This window comes from Spea bombifrons, chromosome 3 (genome assembly GCF_027358695.1).
Source record: "Spea bombifrons isolate aSpeBom1 chromosome 3, aSpeBom1.2.pri, whole genome shotgun sequence".
NCBI classification, from domain to species: domain Eukaryota; kingdom Metazoa; phylum Chordata; class Amphibia; order Anura; family Pelobatidae; genus Spea; species Spea bombifrons.
Genome location: NC_071089.1, coordinates 656,645 through 672,500, shown reverse-complemented (window position 1 = coordinate 672,500; position 15,856 = coordinate 656,645). Strand labels below are relative to the sequence as shown.

The 15,856-nt window shown below is 55.5% G+C and overlaps 1 protein-coding gene across 1 annotated transcript; it reads right to left on the bottom strand.

Moving 5' to 3' along the window:
* Positions 1–1,441: 1,441 nt before the first annotated feature.
* On the bottom strand, positions 1,442–6,060 carry HSP90AB1 (heat shock protein 90 alpha family class B member 1). Its single transcript, XM_053460118.1, has 11 exons — positions 5,903–6,060; positions 5,457–5,663; positions 5,164–5,323; positions 4,814–4,947; positions 4,233–4,541; positions 3,987–4,152; positions 3,664–3,854; positions 3,417–3,564; positions 2,820–3,088; positions 2,355–2,688; positions 1,442–2,048 (listed from the first exon to the last, which is right to left on the bottom strand). Exons 1-11 carry the CDS (start codon positions 6,047–6,049, stop codon positions 1,939–1,941), a joined length of 2,175 nt encoding a protein of 724 aa, XP_053316093.1. The 5' UTR covers positions 6,050–6,060; the 3' UTR covers positions 1,442–1,938.
* Between the last annotated feature and the right edge of the window lie 9,796 nt (positions 6,061–15,856).

The window sequence follows — 15,856 nt, the reverse complement described above, 5'->3', positions numbered from 1 at the left end:
TCCCTACACACTCACTCACCCTATAAATATATATATATACTCACACCGTCCCTACACACTCACCCTATAAATATATATATATACTCACACCGTCCCTACACACTCACTCACCCTATAAATATATATATATACTCACACCGTCCCTACACACTCACTCACCCTATAAATATATACACACAGCCTATAAATATAGATATACTCAGACCGTCCCTACACACTCACTCACCCTATAAATATATATATATATACTCACACCGTTCCTACACACTCACTCACCCTATAAATATATATATATATATATACACACACACAGCCTATAAATATATATATATATATATATATATATATACTCAGACCGTCCCTACACGCTCACCCTATAAATATATACACACAGCCTATAAATATATATACTCACACCGTCCCTATACACTCACTCACCCTATAAATATATACACACAGCCTATAAATATAGATATACTCACACCGTCCCTACACACTCACTCACCCTATAAATATATATATATACTCACACCGTCCCTACACACTCACTCACCCTATAAATATATACACACAGCCTATAAATATATATAAATATACACACACAGCCTATAAATATATAAATATACACACACAGCCTATAAATATATATACTCGCACACACAAATATATATACACTCGCACACAGGACGGGGCTCTACATGAAACCAGCCGCGTCGGTGAATCCCGAACATCGATCGGCTGCATAAACCGGCGACGGCCGCATCGTCCCCCCTTACTGGAGCGGAGAAACCCAGAACCATTCGGCATTCAGGAGCCGTATGTCTATCCCAATGCGTGCTGGGAGACTGTTCCACTCATTTACTATGTAAAGTCAAACTTCTTTACATGACATCCAACGTTAGCAGGTTTATAGAATCCCCAATAACCCCTTCAGCCCAGAGACCCCCTTAAAAAATTGCAGTTTCACTTTGTGAGTTTTTAACCTTCAGACATCCCAAAAACTCACCTGTCCGAGACGCCCACACACGGCAGAAACCCACGGCCCCCCACAGGGAGGCAAATCTCAGAGGCTCCGGCAGCTCTCCTCCCAGCCTGTGCCTTATACACCAGAGCGTTGCCTTCCAGAGACGGAGCCAGAAATCCACCAATCAGCGCATCGCGTTTATTTCCAATAAACCCCCCATATCTGCAGCCCGGGAAGCCGACGCTTTATGGCAATGCTAAGTCCGTTCCTCTCGACTTTCATTAATCAAGCCTGTTGACGTGAATGAGACCGAGCCATTCTATTTCTCCCCACAGGCTGTAGGAATAACTCAGCGGATGAGAAGTTCGCACTTCATCCTCAGCATCAGAGTACAGACTTCTCCCCCATCCTTTCTGAAGGGGATCTGCGGACCTCCAAACCCAGCCGACAATTAACCATTAATCTCTCAGACTCCAATTTCAGTGTAAAAAGAACTTTATTTGCATTTTTTTTAATTTTACAACAAAAAAACCAGAACAAAAACACAGAACATGGACTCTCGGGAGACTGCAGGGCATTCGAGACGCCGAGGGACGTTTCTTCCTAATCCACCCAAAGCCAGAGCTCCAGCTCCCCGCGGTGGGGGTTTTACGTGGGGGGGGGCTCACAGCAGTGTGTACGGTGCAGAGGGACCCACTCAGCCTGGTGACCGACCGGCAACACAGCAGCAGCGATACAACCGAGGAGCGCAGGAGGGGGGGTCAGCAGCCATTTCCATCGCGAAGCTTACGCTCCTTCTGGGTATAAATTAGGGGGAAGAGGGGACGGCGCCCCCAGAAGTGACATTTCCAGTCTATAGAAAGGATGCATTTTCCAGCCAGATACCCCCAGGGGACGCGGTGCTGACACAGAACTTGGTTTTAAAAGAGGGTGAGGAGACAGCCGGGGTAAATTTACAGCTCGGGGAGAGACGATTAATCCACTTCCTCCATGCGAGATGCATCCTCTTCTCCTTCAAGAGGTGGGATGTCATCCGGGACGACTGGGGTCGTCTCCTCCACGGCGGCTTCATCGTCATCAATACCTGGGGAGGAAAAGGACATTTAATCCGTGGCCACCATTCCGCCAAACCCAACCTGCATGCCAGCAGCTCCTTCTACCGCCACCCGCCGAACACCAGGGGCAGATCTGCTATAACCATGGCATCTGCCCTCCGTGCAGAGGAACTCCTGCCCCTCCCCCAACTGCTATGATCTCAGACAGGGCAGCTGCCGACACCATCGACCAGCAGGAGGCGCTCTGTACTGGGAAGTTCCCCAATCCAGGGAGTAAGGGGCTCCTGCTCACCAGTTACAGACAGCCAGTGAGCAGCTGCTCCGGTCTCACTCACCCAAGCCCAGCTTGATCATCCTGTATATTCTGTTTGAGTGAGTCTGAGGATCCTCCAGAGAGAAGCCAGATGACAGCAGCGCCGTCTCGTACAGCAGAACCACCAGGTCCTTCACGGCTTTGTCATTCTTGTCGGACTCTGCTTTCTGCCGCAGAGTCTCCACGATCGGGTGCTCCGGGTTAATCTCCAGGTGCTTCTTGGCCATCATGTAGCCCATGGTGGAATTATCCCGCAGAGCCTGGGCCTTCATGATGCGCTCCATGTTGGCGGTCCAGCCATATGTACTGGTGACGATGCAGCACGGAGAGGACACCAGGCGGTTGGACACTGTCACCTGCAGGGGAAAGACGATGAGATGGGAAGCCAACAAACAGGACCCGGAGGGGCTGTTAGGAATTACCACCATCAGGCAGGACATGGCCTCCCCTCCCCTGTATATGCGTGGCCAAGGGGGCCGCTCCTCACCTTCTCAACCTTCTTGTCCAGGATTTCCTTCATCAGCTTGCACAGGCTCTCAAACTTGGCCTTGTTCTCCTCCATCTTCTTTTTCTCGTCCTCGTCTTCCGGCAGCTCCAGACCCTCCTTGGTGACGGAGACCAGAGTCTTCCCGTCAAACTCCTTCAGCTGCTGCACGCAGTACTCATCGATGGGCTCCGTCATGTAGACCACCTCAAAGCCGCGCTTCCTCACCCGCTCCACGAAGGCAGAGTTGGCCACCTGATCCTTGCTCTCACCTGAAAGAGAAGAGTTAACCAATTAGTGACGGCTAGAAGCTCTAAATTAATGGCAAGGACCTTAAACGTAAGACGTTCAATCAATGCTGTAACACTCTGCAGCAAAGCAGATCAAGGAACCAACTACTGCTAAAAATTACAATAAGATAAGCCTGGAAACAAATGCAGCAGAACATTTAATCAGGGGTCAGAGGCCGAGATGGAAAGTTTTACTTTACTGGGGGGGTGCCTCCCGGCAGAAGTGGTAGAGGGCAATAGTGAGAATTTAAACATGCATGGGATGAGACCAATGACCGATTAAGTTATCTACCGTGGGCAAGATGCTTACCGGTGATGTAGTAGATGCTCTTCTGGTTCTCCTTCATGCGGGACACGTACTCTGTCAGAGAGGCCATCTCATCCCCGGTCTGGGATGTGTGGTAGCGCAGGAGCTCGGACAGCCTCTTACGGTTTGAGGAATCCTCATGGATGCCAAGCTGTAAGGAGAGGTGGGGGGGGGTCAGACAGTGGTCCACAAGGAGCCTGATCCCCAGAATAAAAAGCCCCCCCGCATGCTTCCCCCAAATGGCACTCACCTTGAGGTTCTTGGAGAAGGCCTCGTAGAACTTCTTGTAGTTGTCCTTGTCCTCGGCCAGCTCGGTGAAGAGCTCCAGACATTTCTTCACAATGTTCTTGCGGATCACCTTGAGGATCTTGCTTTGCTGCAGCATCTCTCTGGAGATGTTCAGAGGCAAGTCCTCAGAATCCACCACGCCGCGGACAAAGTCTGCAAGGAGGAGAGGACACTTAATACAAGACGCCACGTCTACACCACAGCCCTGGGAGGGCAATAGTTACCCCAGAACAGAGAGAAAAGGGGGCCTTATGGCTTAGTTTGGAGGGGGGGGACATCACTTACTCAGATACTCTGGGATCAGCTCGTCGCAGCTGTCCATGATGAACACTCTGCGCACGTACAGCTTGATGTTATTCTTCTTCTTCTTGTTCTCAAACAGGTCAAAGGGGGCCCGGCGGGGAATGAAGAGCAGGGCCCGGAACTCCAGCTGGCCCTCCACAGAGAAGTGCTGCGGGAAGAAAGATGATTAAAACCCCTTCTCTCACATAAAGGAGCAGCGAGCGGCCGCGCAGGTAGTCGACAGGTTACCTTGACAGCCAGGTGGTCCTCCCAGTCGTTGGTGAGGCTCTTGTAGAACTCGCCGTACTCCTCCTGAGTGATGTCGTCGGGGTTGCGGGTCCAGAGGGGTTTGGTCTTGTTCAGCTCCTCTTGGTCAATGTATTTCTCTTTGATCTTCTTTGTCTTTTTCTTCTTGTCCTTTCCCTCCTCTTCCTCATCTGAACCAACATCCTCTATCTTGGGTTTATCTTCGCCCTCCTCCCCCTCCTCTTTCTTCTCTTCCTCCTTCTCCTCTTCTGCCTCGTCGTCACTGATCTCCTTCTCTCGCTCTTTCTCAAGCTGTGGGGAAAGCGCATTCGTTAAGCATATCAATAGCTGCAGAGGTCTCTAGACGGCCGCCAGACCTCTGAACGCCGCGCATGTCCCCAGCGACACCATTTGCTACCCCACATGGTCTTTTTGTTAAGCCATTTACACCTTTACTCATGACCTGGCGGCATTAACCCCGTCCGTGAACTGTCTTCACTTCTAGTCAATAATTTGGAAGACCTTGCGGATGAAGTCTGCCCCCCCCCACATGCGATATTAGAACTGCCCTGCCAGGTACTCACATAGAGGGTGATGGGGTAACCGATGAACTGAGAGTGCTTCTTCACCACTTCCTTCACTCGCTTCTCCTCCAAGTACTCTGTCTGGTCCTCCTTGAGGTGCAGGACAACCCTGGTGCCACGGCCGATGGGTTCCCCTACAGAGAAAAGCAATCGTTAAGTTTCACCGATTCCCACGATGAACATGAAGCCGCGACGGTATCCGGACAGACATGGAAACACCAGAGTCCAACACCAGAGGTGGTGTGGTAAAGACGACCTCTGCTGGTGAGCAGATCCAGGCAAAGTCTGGCAGGAGGACAGTCTATGGTCCAGCCAGTAGATTGTGAAGAACCCGTTCTATAGCCACTCACCATGATCAACTTTAACGGTGAAGGAGCCCCCGGCAGAAGACTCCCAGATGTACTGCTCGTCATCATTGTGCTTGGTGACCACGCAAACCTTCTCTGCCACCAGGTAAGCAGAGTAGAAACCCACACCAAACTGACCAATCATGGAGATGTCTGCGCCAGCCTGCGGGAAGAGAAGAGACCGTCACGGCATTGAACAGCCAATAAGAGCCACCGTGGGCTCCGGCCAGCTGCCGATAAACCAGGGCGCCAAACACGGTCTAGGCTGCCCATCCAAAGCGGGGACTTCGCCTTACCTGCAGGGCTTCCATAAAGGCTTTGGTGCCAGACTTGGCGATGGTTCCCAGGTTATTGATCAGGTCAGCCTTGGTCATGCCGATGCCGGTGTCCACCAAGGTAAGAGTGCGTTCATGGCGGTTGGGGATGATGTCAATCTTCAGATCTTTACCGCTGTCCAGCTTGCATGGATCCGTCAGACTCTCGTATCTGATCTTATCCAGGGCCTGAAACCCAAACACTGACAGTGAGACACCCCGACGCCACAAACCAAGCCCAACGGCCCCTCACGGACCGGCTCACAAACCAAATGCAGCCGCCGAGAGCTCAGAGTCTGACGTGTAACAGCAGCACCCACAATATTAGAGAAAGAGGCCCCCATAAGGACCTCCACAGATAGTGTCAGGAAACAGGGGCCCCCAGCCGCGTCGATCGCGTTCGGGCCGAGTCCGGCAGGAACACTTACATCAGAGGCGTTGGAGATCAACTCGCGCAGGAATATCTCCTTGTTGGAGTAGAAGGTGTTGATGATCAGAGACATGAGCTGCGCGATCTCAGCCTGGAAGGCGAAGGTCTCCACCTCCTCCTCGCCATGATGGACTTCTTCTGGCATCTGTAAGAAAGCCCAACATCAGCCACCACTCAACTATACATTATACAGCGGCCGACTCACTGATTTATCTATACATTATACAGGGGGCCGGTCACTGATTTATCTATACATTATACAGCGGCCGGCTCACTGATTTATCTATACGTTATACAGGGGGCGGTCACCGGTTTATCTATACATTATACAGGGGGCCGGTCACTGATTTATCTATAAATTATACAGAGGGCCGGCTCGCCGATTCATCTATACATTGTACAGGGGGCCAGCTCGCCGATTCATCTATACATTATACAGGGGCCGGTCACTGATTTATCTATACATTATACAGCGGCCGGCTCACTGATTTATCTATACGTTATACAGGGGGCGGTCACTGATTTATCTATACATTATACAGGGGGCCGGTCACTGATTTATCTATAAATTATACAGAGGGCCGGCTCGCCGATTCATCTATACATTGTACAGGGGGCCGGCTCGCCGATTCATCTATACATTATGCAGTCTATACAGCTGATTCTGAGGTTTTCACCTCACACACCGCAGGGGGCAGCACTATGTGGGCGATGGGCTTTTCAGGAACCAGGGCTAACGGGGCTCACCCCCCGGGGCACATTGCACTCGGGTAACAGCGACCCCGCCCGCCCCGTTATTTACCCCGGACTGCTCCAGGTCACCCTGACACAAGAAATAGTGCGTTTCCAAGATGGCGTCGCACTTGTTGCCGGGTCCTGAGCACGTGCACTGACCCCTCCCTCTAGGCAACCAGTCTAGAAGGTTCCAAAGGGGTGGACTATGAGGAATGGGCGGAGCCTGAAAGCTCACCACAAAGCGCTCTGCGGCTTATAGTGCGACGCCCCCACCTGCTGTGCCCCCCGTCCCCTATACGTAAAACAGCGTACCCCTATATACCGCCGCATCCCGTACATATAACGCGTGCCCCTATATAAACCGGCAGCTCCCCCACCTGTATATACTGCCTAATCCCCTATATACAGCGCACCTTACATACGGCCTCATCCCCTATATACAGGATACCCTTATATACCGCCTCACCCCATATACATCGCTCCAGCCCCTATAACCAGCAGCACGCCCGGTATACCACCCGATCCCCTATAACCAGCCTCAAAGAAAAAAAAAAAAAAAAACGGGACCACCAACACCCCGATAACAGCCCCAATACCGTATCAACCCCGTAACCCGCCCTAGCAATAACCCCCATAACCAAAGAACTGCCCGGTTTTACCCTCCCCCGTCAGCTTCGGTATTACCCTCCCCTGTTAGCCCGGATTTGTCCGCTGTTCCCCCCTCCCCGGTACCTTGCTGGATGTCTGTGTCTTGTTCTTATGAATGAAGAAGGAACGAAACAGCAACCGGCGAGTTTATATAGCGGGACGAAGCGCGAGCCGGATCCCTCCGCCACCAACTGACAGCCGGAACTATATACTGACTCAGCCGACTGTCCCTGCAGTAAACTGCGTGCCCGGCGCTATATGCCCCGTATATACCCCTTATATATCAAGTATATACCCCCTATATACCCCTTACATATCTAGTATATACCCCTTACATATCCAGTATATACCCCGTGTAATACCCGCTATAAACCCCTTACATATCCAGCATATACCCCGTGTAACACACCACGTATATACCCCTTATATATCCCGTATATACCCCTTACATATCCAGTATATACCCCGTGTAATACCCCCCTATATACCCCTTACATATCCAGTATATACCCCGTGTAACACACCCCGTATATACCCCTTATATATCCCTTACATATCCAGTATAACACACCCCCTATATGCCCCTTACATATCCAGTATATACCCCGTGTAATACCCCCCTATATACCCCTTACATATCCAGTATATACCCCGTGTAACGCACAGCACACCCTGTATATGCCCCATACATATCCAGTATATACCACGTATAACACACAACCCACCCCGTATAAACCACATATAACGGGCAGCACACCTCGTATATACCCTTACATATCCAGTATCTACCCCGTATAACACACAGCCCACCCCGTATATATACTCTGTACATATCCCGTATACACCCCATAGAATACACAGCCCACTAAGTATATACCTTGTATATATACCCCTTATAACACACAGCCCACCCCGTAAATAGCCTATACATATCCCGTATAACACACAGCACCCTGTACAACACTGTAATATTTATAAGAGTAATAAAATTAGATTGTATGCTCTTGCGGTCTCTCTGTAAGGGGTTAACGCTCTATAGGTTGTTTATTATTATTGGATGGGTACGCAGGGCACTGGCTTTTACTGACAGTCCGTACGGTGAGCGGCCGCGGTTTCCAAGGTAACCGGTCCGGCGTCCCCTCCAAGCCGCATCCGCAGAGACCGGAATTGATATAATCTGCGGGACTTTTTTTCTGGTGGAAGGACATCTTCCTGTTGGAGGTGCTGTGACTTTCTAGTAGTTTCTCTGTGAGTCCCGCCCCTATCAATCTAGAACCTACCTTATCCCCACCCATCTCATTATTATGCAGTTTCCCAGGCGGCGATGCTGGGAATTAACCCTTCGAGGCTTGTGCTGCTCAGTTCAGGCCGTGTGACGTAAACCGCGTGTATCAGATCACGCGTGGGATCTGCTGCGTGACGCGGCCACTCAATTAGTAGATTCGGTTTGTGTCACCCCCCCAACTTTAAGATGTAACCCCCCCCAAAAAAAAGAATGGTGAAAATATTTATTTCACAAATTTGTAATCTGCCGAAAAAACGAGAAATCTGAAAAATAAATAATTAATTAAAGCGTAACTTCCGTCACTATACACTGAGCCGGACATCGACGTGGTCGGCCTCTGTGCCCCCTCAGCCCCTGAAACAGCCTGCCTGTGCCCCCTCCGCCCCTGAAACAGCCTGCCTGTGCCCCCTCTGCCCCTGAAATAGCCTGTGCCCCCTCCGCCCCTAGACAGCCTGCCTGTGCCCCCTCTGCCCCTGAAACAGCCTGCCTGTGCCCCCTCTGCCCCTGAAACAGCCTGCCTGTGCCCCCTCCGCCCCTGAAACAGCCTGCCTGTGCCCCCTCTGCCCCTGAAATAGCCTGTGCCCCCTCCGCCCCTAGACAGCCTGCCTGTGCCTGCTCTGCCCCTAGACAGCCTGCCTGTGCCCCCTCTGCCCCTGAAACAGCCTGTGCCCCCTCCGCCCCTGGAACAGCCTGCCTGTGCCCCCTCTGCCCCTAAACATTTTTGGCATTCACTCACTTTTTCATTCACCCATTCACTCTCCTGCACCTCCTCACCTCTCACATGTCGGGGGCCGGCCGAGCAGCACTGGGGCCGCGCAGACGTCTACGTCAGCCGACAGCCTCCTAATGCGGGCCGCCACGGTGAGCTACGACCTGTGTTATACCGCTCTATGAGACGGGGCGGGAGTAACGCGGGGACACTCTATGAGACGGGGCGGGAGTAACGCGGGGACATTCTATGAGACGGGGCGGGAGTAACGCGGGGACGCTCTATGAGACGGCGCGGGAGTAACGCGGGGACGCTCTATGAGACGGGGCGGGAGTAACGCGGGGACGCTCTATGAGATGGGGCGGGAGTAACGCGGGGACGCTCTATGAGACGGGGCGGGAGTAACGCGGGGACATTCTATGAGACAGCGCGGGAGTAACGCGCGGACGCTCTATGAGACGGGGCGGGAGTAACGCGGGGACACTCTATGAGACAGCGCGGGAGTAACGCGGGGACACTCTATGAGACAGCGCGGGAGTAACGTGCGGACACTCTATGAGACAGCGCGGGAGTAACGCGGGGACATTCTATGAGACGGGGCGGGAGTAACGCGGGGATGCTCTATGAGACAGCGCGGGAGTAACGCGGGGACGCTCTATGAGACAGCGCGGGAGTAACGCGCGGACGCTCTATGAGACAGCGCGGGAGTAACGCGGGGATGCTCTATGAGACGGCGCGGGAGTAACGCGGGGACGCTCTATGAGACAGCGCGGGAGTAACGCGGGGACGCTCTATGAGACGGGGCGGGAGTAACGCGGGGACACTCTATGAGACAGCACAGGAGTAACGCGGGGACACTCTATGAGACGGGGCGGGAGTAACGCGGGGACGCTCTATGAGACGGGGCGGGAGTAACGCGGGGATGCTCTATGAGACGGGGCGGGAGTAACGCGGGGATGCTCTATGAGACGGGGCGGGAGTAACGCGCGGGCGCTCTATGAGACGGCGCGGGAGTAACGCGGGGACGCTCTATGAGACGGGGCGGGAGTAACGCGGGGACGCTCTATGAGACAGCACAGGAGTAACGCGGGGACGCTCTATGAGACAGCACAGGAGTAACGCGGGGACGCTCTATGAGACAGCACAGGAGTAACGCGGGGACGCTCTATGAGACAGCGCGGGAGTAACGCGCGGACACTCTATGAGACGGGGCGGGAGTAACGCGGGGACGCTCTATGAGACGGGGCGGGAGTAACGCGGGGACACTCTATGAGACAGCGCGGGAGTAACGCGGGGACGCTCTATGAGACGGGGTGGGAGTAACGCAGGGGCGCTCTATGAGACGGGGCGGGAGTAACGCGGGGACGCTCTATGAGACAGAGTGGGAGTAAAGCGGGGACGCTCTATGAGACGGGGCGGGAGTAACGCGGGGACGCTCTATGAGACGGGGCGGGAGTAACGCGCGGACGCTCTATGAGACGGGGCGGGAGTAACGCGCGGACACTCTATGAGACGGTGCGGGAGTAACGCGGGGACGCTCTATGAGACGGTGCGGGAGTAACGCGCGGACACTCTATGAGACGGCGCGGGAGTAACGCGGGGACGCTCTATGAGACGGCGCGGGAGTAACGCGGGGACGCTCTATGAGACGGGGCGGGAGTAACGCGCGGACGCTCTATGAGACGGGGCGGGAGTAACGCGGGGACACTCTATGAGACAGGGCGGGAGTAACGCGGGGACGCTCTATGAGACAGGGCGGGAGTAACGCGGGGACGCTCTATGAGACGGGGCGGGAGTAACGTGCGGACACTCTATGAGACAGCGCGGGAGTAACGCGGGGACGCTCTATGAGACGGGGCGGGAGTAACACGGGGACACTCTATGAGACGGGGCGGGAGTAACGCGCGGACGCTCTATGAGACGGGGCGGGAGTAACGCGGGGATGCTCTATGAGACGGGGCGGGAGTAACGCGGGGATGCTCTATGAGACGGGGCGGGAGTAACGCGCGGGCGCTCTATGAGACGGCGCGGGAGTAACGCGGGGACGCTCTATGAGACGGGGCGGGAGTAACGCGGGGACGCTCTATGAGACAGCACAGGAGTAACGCGGGGACGCTCTATGAGACAGCACAGGAGTAACGCGGGGACGCTCTATGAGACAGCACAGGAGTAACGCGGGGACGCTCTATGAGACAGCGCGGGAGTAACGCGCGGACACTCTATGAGACGGGGCGGGAGTAACGCGGGGACACTCTATGAGACGGGGCGGGAGTAACGCGGGGACGCTCTATGAGACGGGGCGGGAGTAACGCGGGGACACTCTATGAGACAGCGCGGGAGTAACGCGGGGACGCTCTATGAGACGGGGTGGGAGTAACGCAGGGGCGCTCTATGAGACGGGGCGGGAGTAACGCGGGGACGCTCTATGAGACAGAGTGGGAGTAAAGCGGGGACGCTCTATGAGACGGGGCGGGAGTAACGCGGGGACGCTCTATGAGACGGGGCGGGAGTAACGCGCGGACGCTCTATGAGACGGGGCGGGAGTAACGCGCGGACACTCTATGAGACGGTGCGGGAGTAACGCGGGGACGCTCTATGAGACGGTGCGGGAGTAACGCGCGGACACTCTATGAGACGGCGCGGGAGTAACGCGGGGACGCTCTATGAGACGGCGCGGGAGTAACGCGGGGACGCTCTATGAGACGGGGCGGGAGTAACGCGCGGACGCTCTATGAGACGGGGCGGGAGTAACGCGGGGACACTCTATGAGACAGGGCGGGAGTAACGCGGGGACGCTCTATGAGACAGGGCGGGAGTAACGCGGGGACGCTCTATGAGACGGGGCGGGAGTAACGTGCGGACACTCTATGAGACAGCGCGGGAGTAACGCGGGGACGCTCTATGAGACGGGGCGGGAGTAACGCGGGGATGCTCTATGAGACAGCGCGGGAGTAACGTGGGTATGCTCTATGAGACGGCGCGGGAGTAACGCGGGGACACTCTATGAGACAGCGCGGGAGTAACGCGGGGATGCTCTATGAGACGGGGCGGGAGTAACGCGGGGACGCTCTATGAGACAGCACAGGAGTAACGCGGGGACGCTCTATGAGACAGCACAGGAGTAACGCGGGGACGCTCTATGAGACGGGGCGGGAGTAACGCGGGGACGCTCTATGAGACGGGGCGGGAGTAACGCTGGGACGCTCTATGAGACGGGGCGGGAGTAACGCGCGGACGCTCTATGAGACGGGGCGGGAGTAACGCGGGGACACTCTATGAGACGGGGCGGGAGTAACGCGGGGACGCTCTATGAGACGGGGCGGGAGTAACGCGGGGACGCTCTATGAGACAGCGCGGGAGTAACGCAGGGGCGCTCTATGAGACGGGGTGGGAGTAACGCGGGGACGCTCTATGAGACGGGGCGGGAGTAACGCGGGGACACTCTATGAGACGGGGCGGGAGTAACGCGCGGACGCTCTATGAGACGGGGCGGGAGTAACGCGCGGACACTCTATGAGACGGTGCGGGAGTAACGCGCGGACGCTCTATGAGACGGAGCGGGAGTAACGCGCGGACGCTCTATGAGACGGAGCGGGAGTAACGCGCGGACGCTCTATGAGACGGTGCAGGAGTAACGCGCGGGCGCTCTATGAGACGGCGCGGGAGTAACGTGCGGACGCTCTATGAGACAGCACAGGAGTAACGCGGGGACGCTCTATGAGACAGCACAGGAGTAACGCGGGGACGCTCTATGAGACGGCGCGGGAGTAACGTGCGGACACTCTATGAGACGGTGCGGGAGTAACGTGCGGACACTCTATGAGACGGTGCGGGAGCAACGTGCGGACGCTCTATGAGACAGCACAGGAGTAACGCGGGGACGCTCTATGAGACAGCGCAGGAGTAACGCGGGGATGCTCTATGAGACGAGGCGGGAGTAACGCGTGGACGCTCTATGAGACGGCGCAGGAGTAACGTGCGGACACTCTATGAGACGGGGCGGGAGTAACGCGGGGACGCTCTATGAGACGGCGCAGGAGTAACGCGGGGACATTCTATGAGACAGCACAGGAGTAACGCGGGGACGCTCTATGAGACAGCGCAGGAGTAACGCGGGGACGCTCTATGAGACGGCGCGGGAGTAACGTGCGGACGCTCTATGAGACGGCGCGGGAGTAACGTGCGGACGCTCTATGAGACGGCGCGGGAGTAACGCGCGGACGCTCTATGAGACAGCACAGGAGTAACGCGGGGACGCTCTATGAGACAGCACAGGAGTAACGTGCGGACGCTCTATGAGACAGCGCAGGAGTAACGCGGGGACGCTCTATGAGACGGCGCGGGAGTAACGCGGGGACGCTCTATGAGACAGCGCAGGAGTAACGCGGGGACGCTCTATGAGACGGGGCGGGAGTAACGCTGGGACGCTCTATGAGACGGGGCGGGAGTAACGCGCGGACGCTCTATGAGACAGCACAGGAGTAACGCGGGGACGCTCTATGAGACGGCGCGGGAGTAACGCGCGGACGCTCTATGAGACAGCACAGGAGTAACGCGGGGACGCTCTATGAGACGGGGCGGGAGTAACGCGCGGGCGCTCTATGAGACAGCACAGGAGTAACGCGGGGACGCTCTATGAGACGGCGCGGGAGTAACGCGGGGACACTCTATGAGACGGGGCGGGAGTAACGTGCGGACACTCTATGAGACGGGGCGGGAGTAACGCGGGGACGCTCTATGAGACGGCGCAGGAGTAACGTGCGGACGCTCTATGAGACAGCACAGGAGTAACGCGGGGACGCTCTATGAGACAGCGCAGGAGTAACGCGGGGACGCTCTATGAGACGGCGCGGGAGTAACGCGCGGACGCTCTATGAGACAGCACAGGAGTAACGCGGGGACGCTCTATGAGACAGCACAGGAGTAACGTGCGGACGCTCTATGAGACAGCGCAGGAGTAACGCGGGGACGCTCTATGAGACGGCGCGGGAGTAACGCGGGGACGCTCTATGAGACAGCGCAGGAGTAACGCGGGGACGCTCTATGAGACGGGGCGGGAGTAACGCTGGGACGCTCTATGAGACGGGGCGGGAGTAACGCGCGGACGCTCTATGAGACAGCACAGGAGTAACGCGGGGACGCTCTATGAGACGGCGCGGGAGTAACGCGCGGACGCTCTATGAGACAGCACAGGAGTAACGCGGGGACGCTCTATGAGACGGGGCGGGAGTAACGCGCGGGCGCTCTATGAGACGGCGCGGGAGTAACGCGGGGACACTCTATGAGACGGGGCGGGAGTAACGCGGGGACGCTCTATGAGACAGCACAGGAGTAACGCGGGGACGCTCTATGAGACGGCGCGGGAGTAACGCGGGGACGCTCTATGAGACAGCACAGGAGTAACGCGGGGACGCTCTATAAGACAGCACAGGAGTAACGCGGGGACACTCTATGAGACAGCACAGGAGTAACGTGCGGACGCTCTATGAGACGGGGCGGGAGTAACGCGCGGGCGCTCTATGAGACGGCGCGGGAGTAACGTGCGGACGCTCTATGAGACAGCGCGGGAGTAACGCGGGGACGCTCTATGAGACAGCGCAGGAGTAACGCGGGGACGCTCTATGAGACGGCGCGGGAGTAACGCGGGGACACTCTATGAGACGGCGCGGGAGTAACGTGCGGACGCTCTATGAGACAGCACAGGAGTAACGCGGGGACGCTCTATGAGACAGCACAGGAGTAACGTGCGGACGCTCTATGAGACAGCGCGGGAGTAACGTGCGGACGCTCTATGAGACAGCACAGGAGTAACGTGCGGACGCTCTATGAGACAGCGCAGGAGTAACGTGCGGACGCTCTATGAGACAGCACAGGAGTAACGCGGGGACGCTCTATGAGACGGCGCGGGAGTAACGTGCGGACGCTCTATGAGACAGCACAGGAGTAACGCGGGGATGCTCTATGAGACAGCACAGGAGTAACGCGGGGACGCTCTATGAGACGGCGCGGGAGTAACGCGGGGACGCTCTATGAGACGGCGCGGGAGTAACGTGCGGACGCTCTATGAGACAGCACAGGAGTAACGCGTGGACGCTCTATGAGACAGCACAGGAGTAACGCGGGGACACTCTATGAGACGGCGCGGGAGTATACTTGTTGATGTTTTTATTACTTTTTTGCGTTTTTAAAGGATTTAATCATTTATGTGAATGTACGTTTTCTGTGTGTATGGAGTTTATCGCCCCAAACGCATCATCCCCTCCCCCACCCCGGGGGTCAGTGCGCGATAAAAAAACCAAACACTAAAGAATGGGCAGACACGAGGAGGAAAATAATAAAAAACTGTTATTTCAGCCGCACTAATAACGTATATAATAACGAGTTACATTTTCTGAAAAAACTCCGTTTCCTTTGTATGCAGGAAGCCCTTTAAATAAAGTTACAACTTTCTATAAACAAAAAAAAAGAAAAAAAATTCACGATGCCAATTTTTGAAATTTTTCCAATAATAAAAAACTGTAAACTCTTAGAACTGTTAGTGAATGAATAATACGTAGGAATAGAAGACGTGGCCC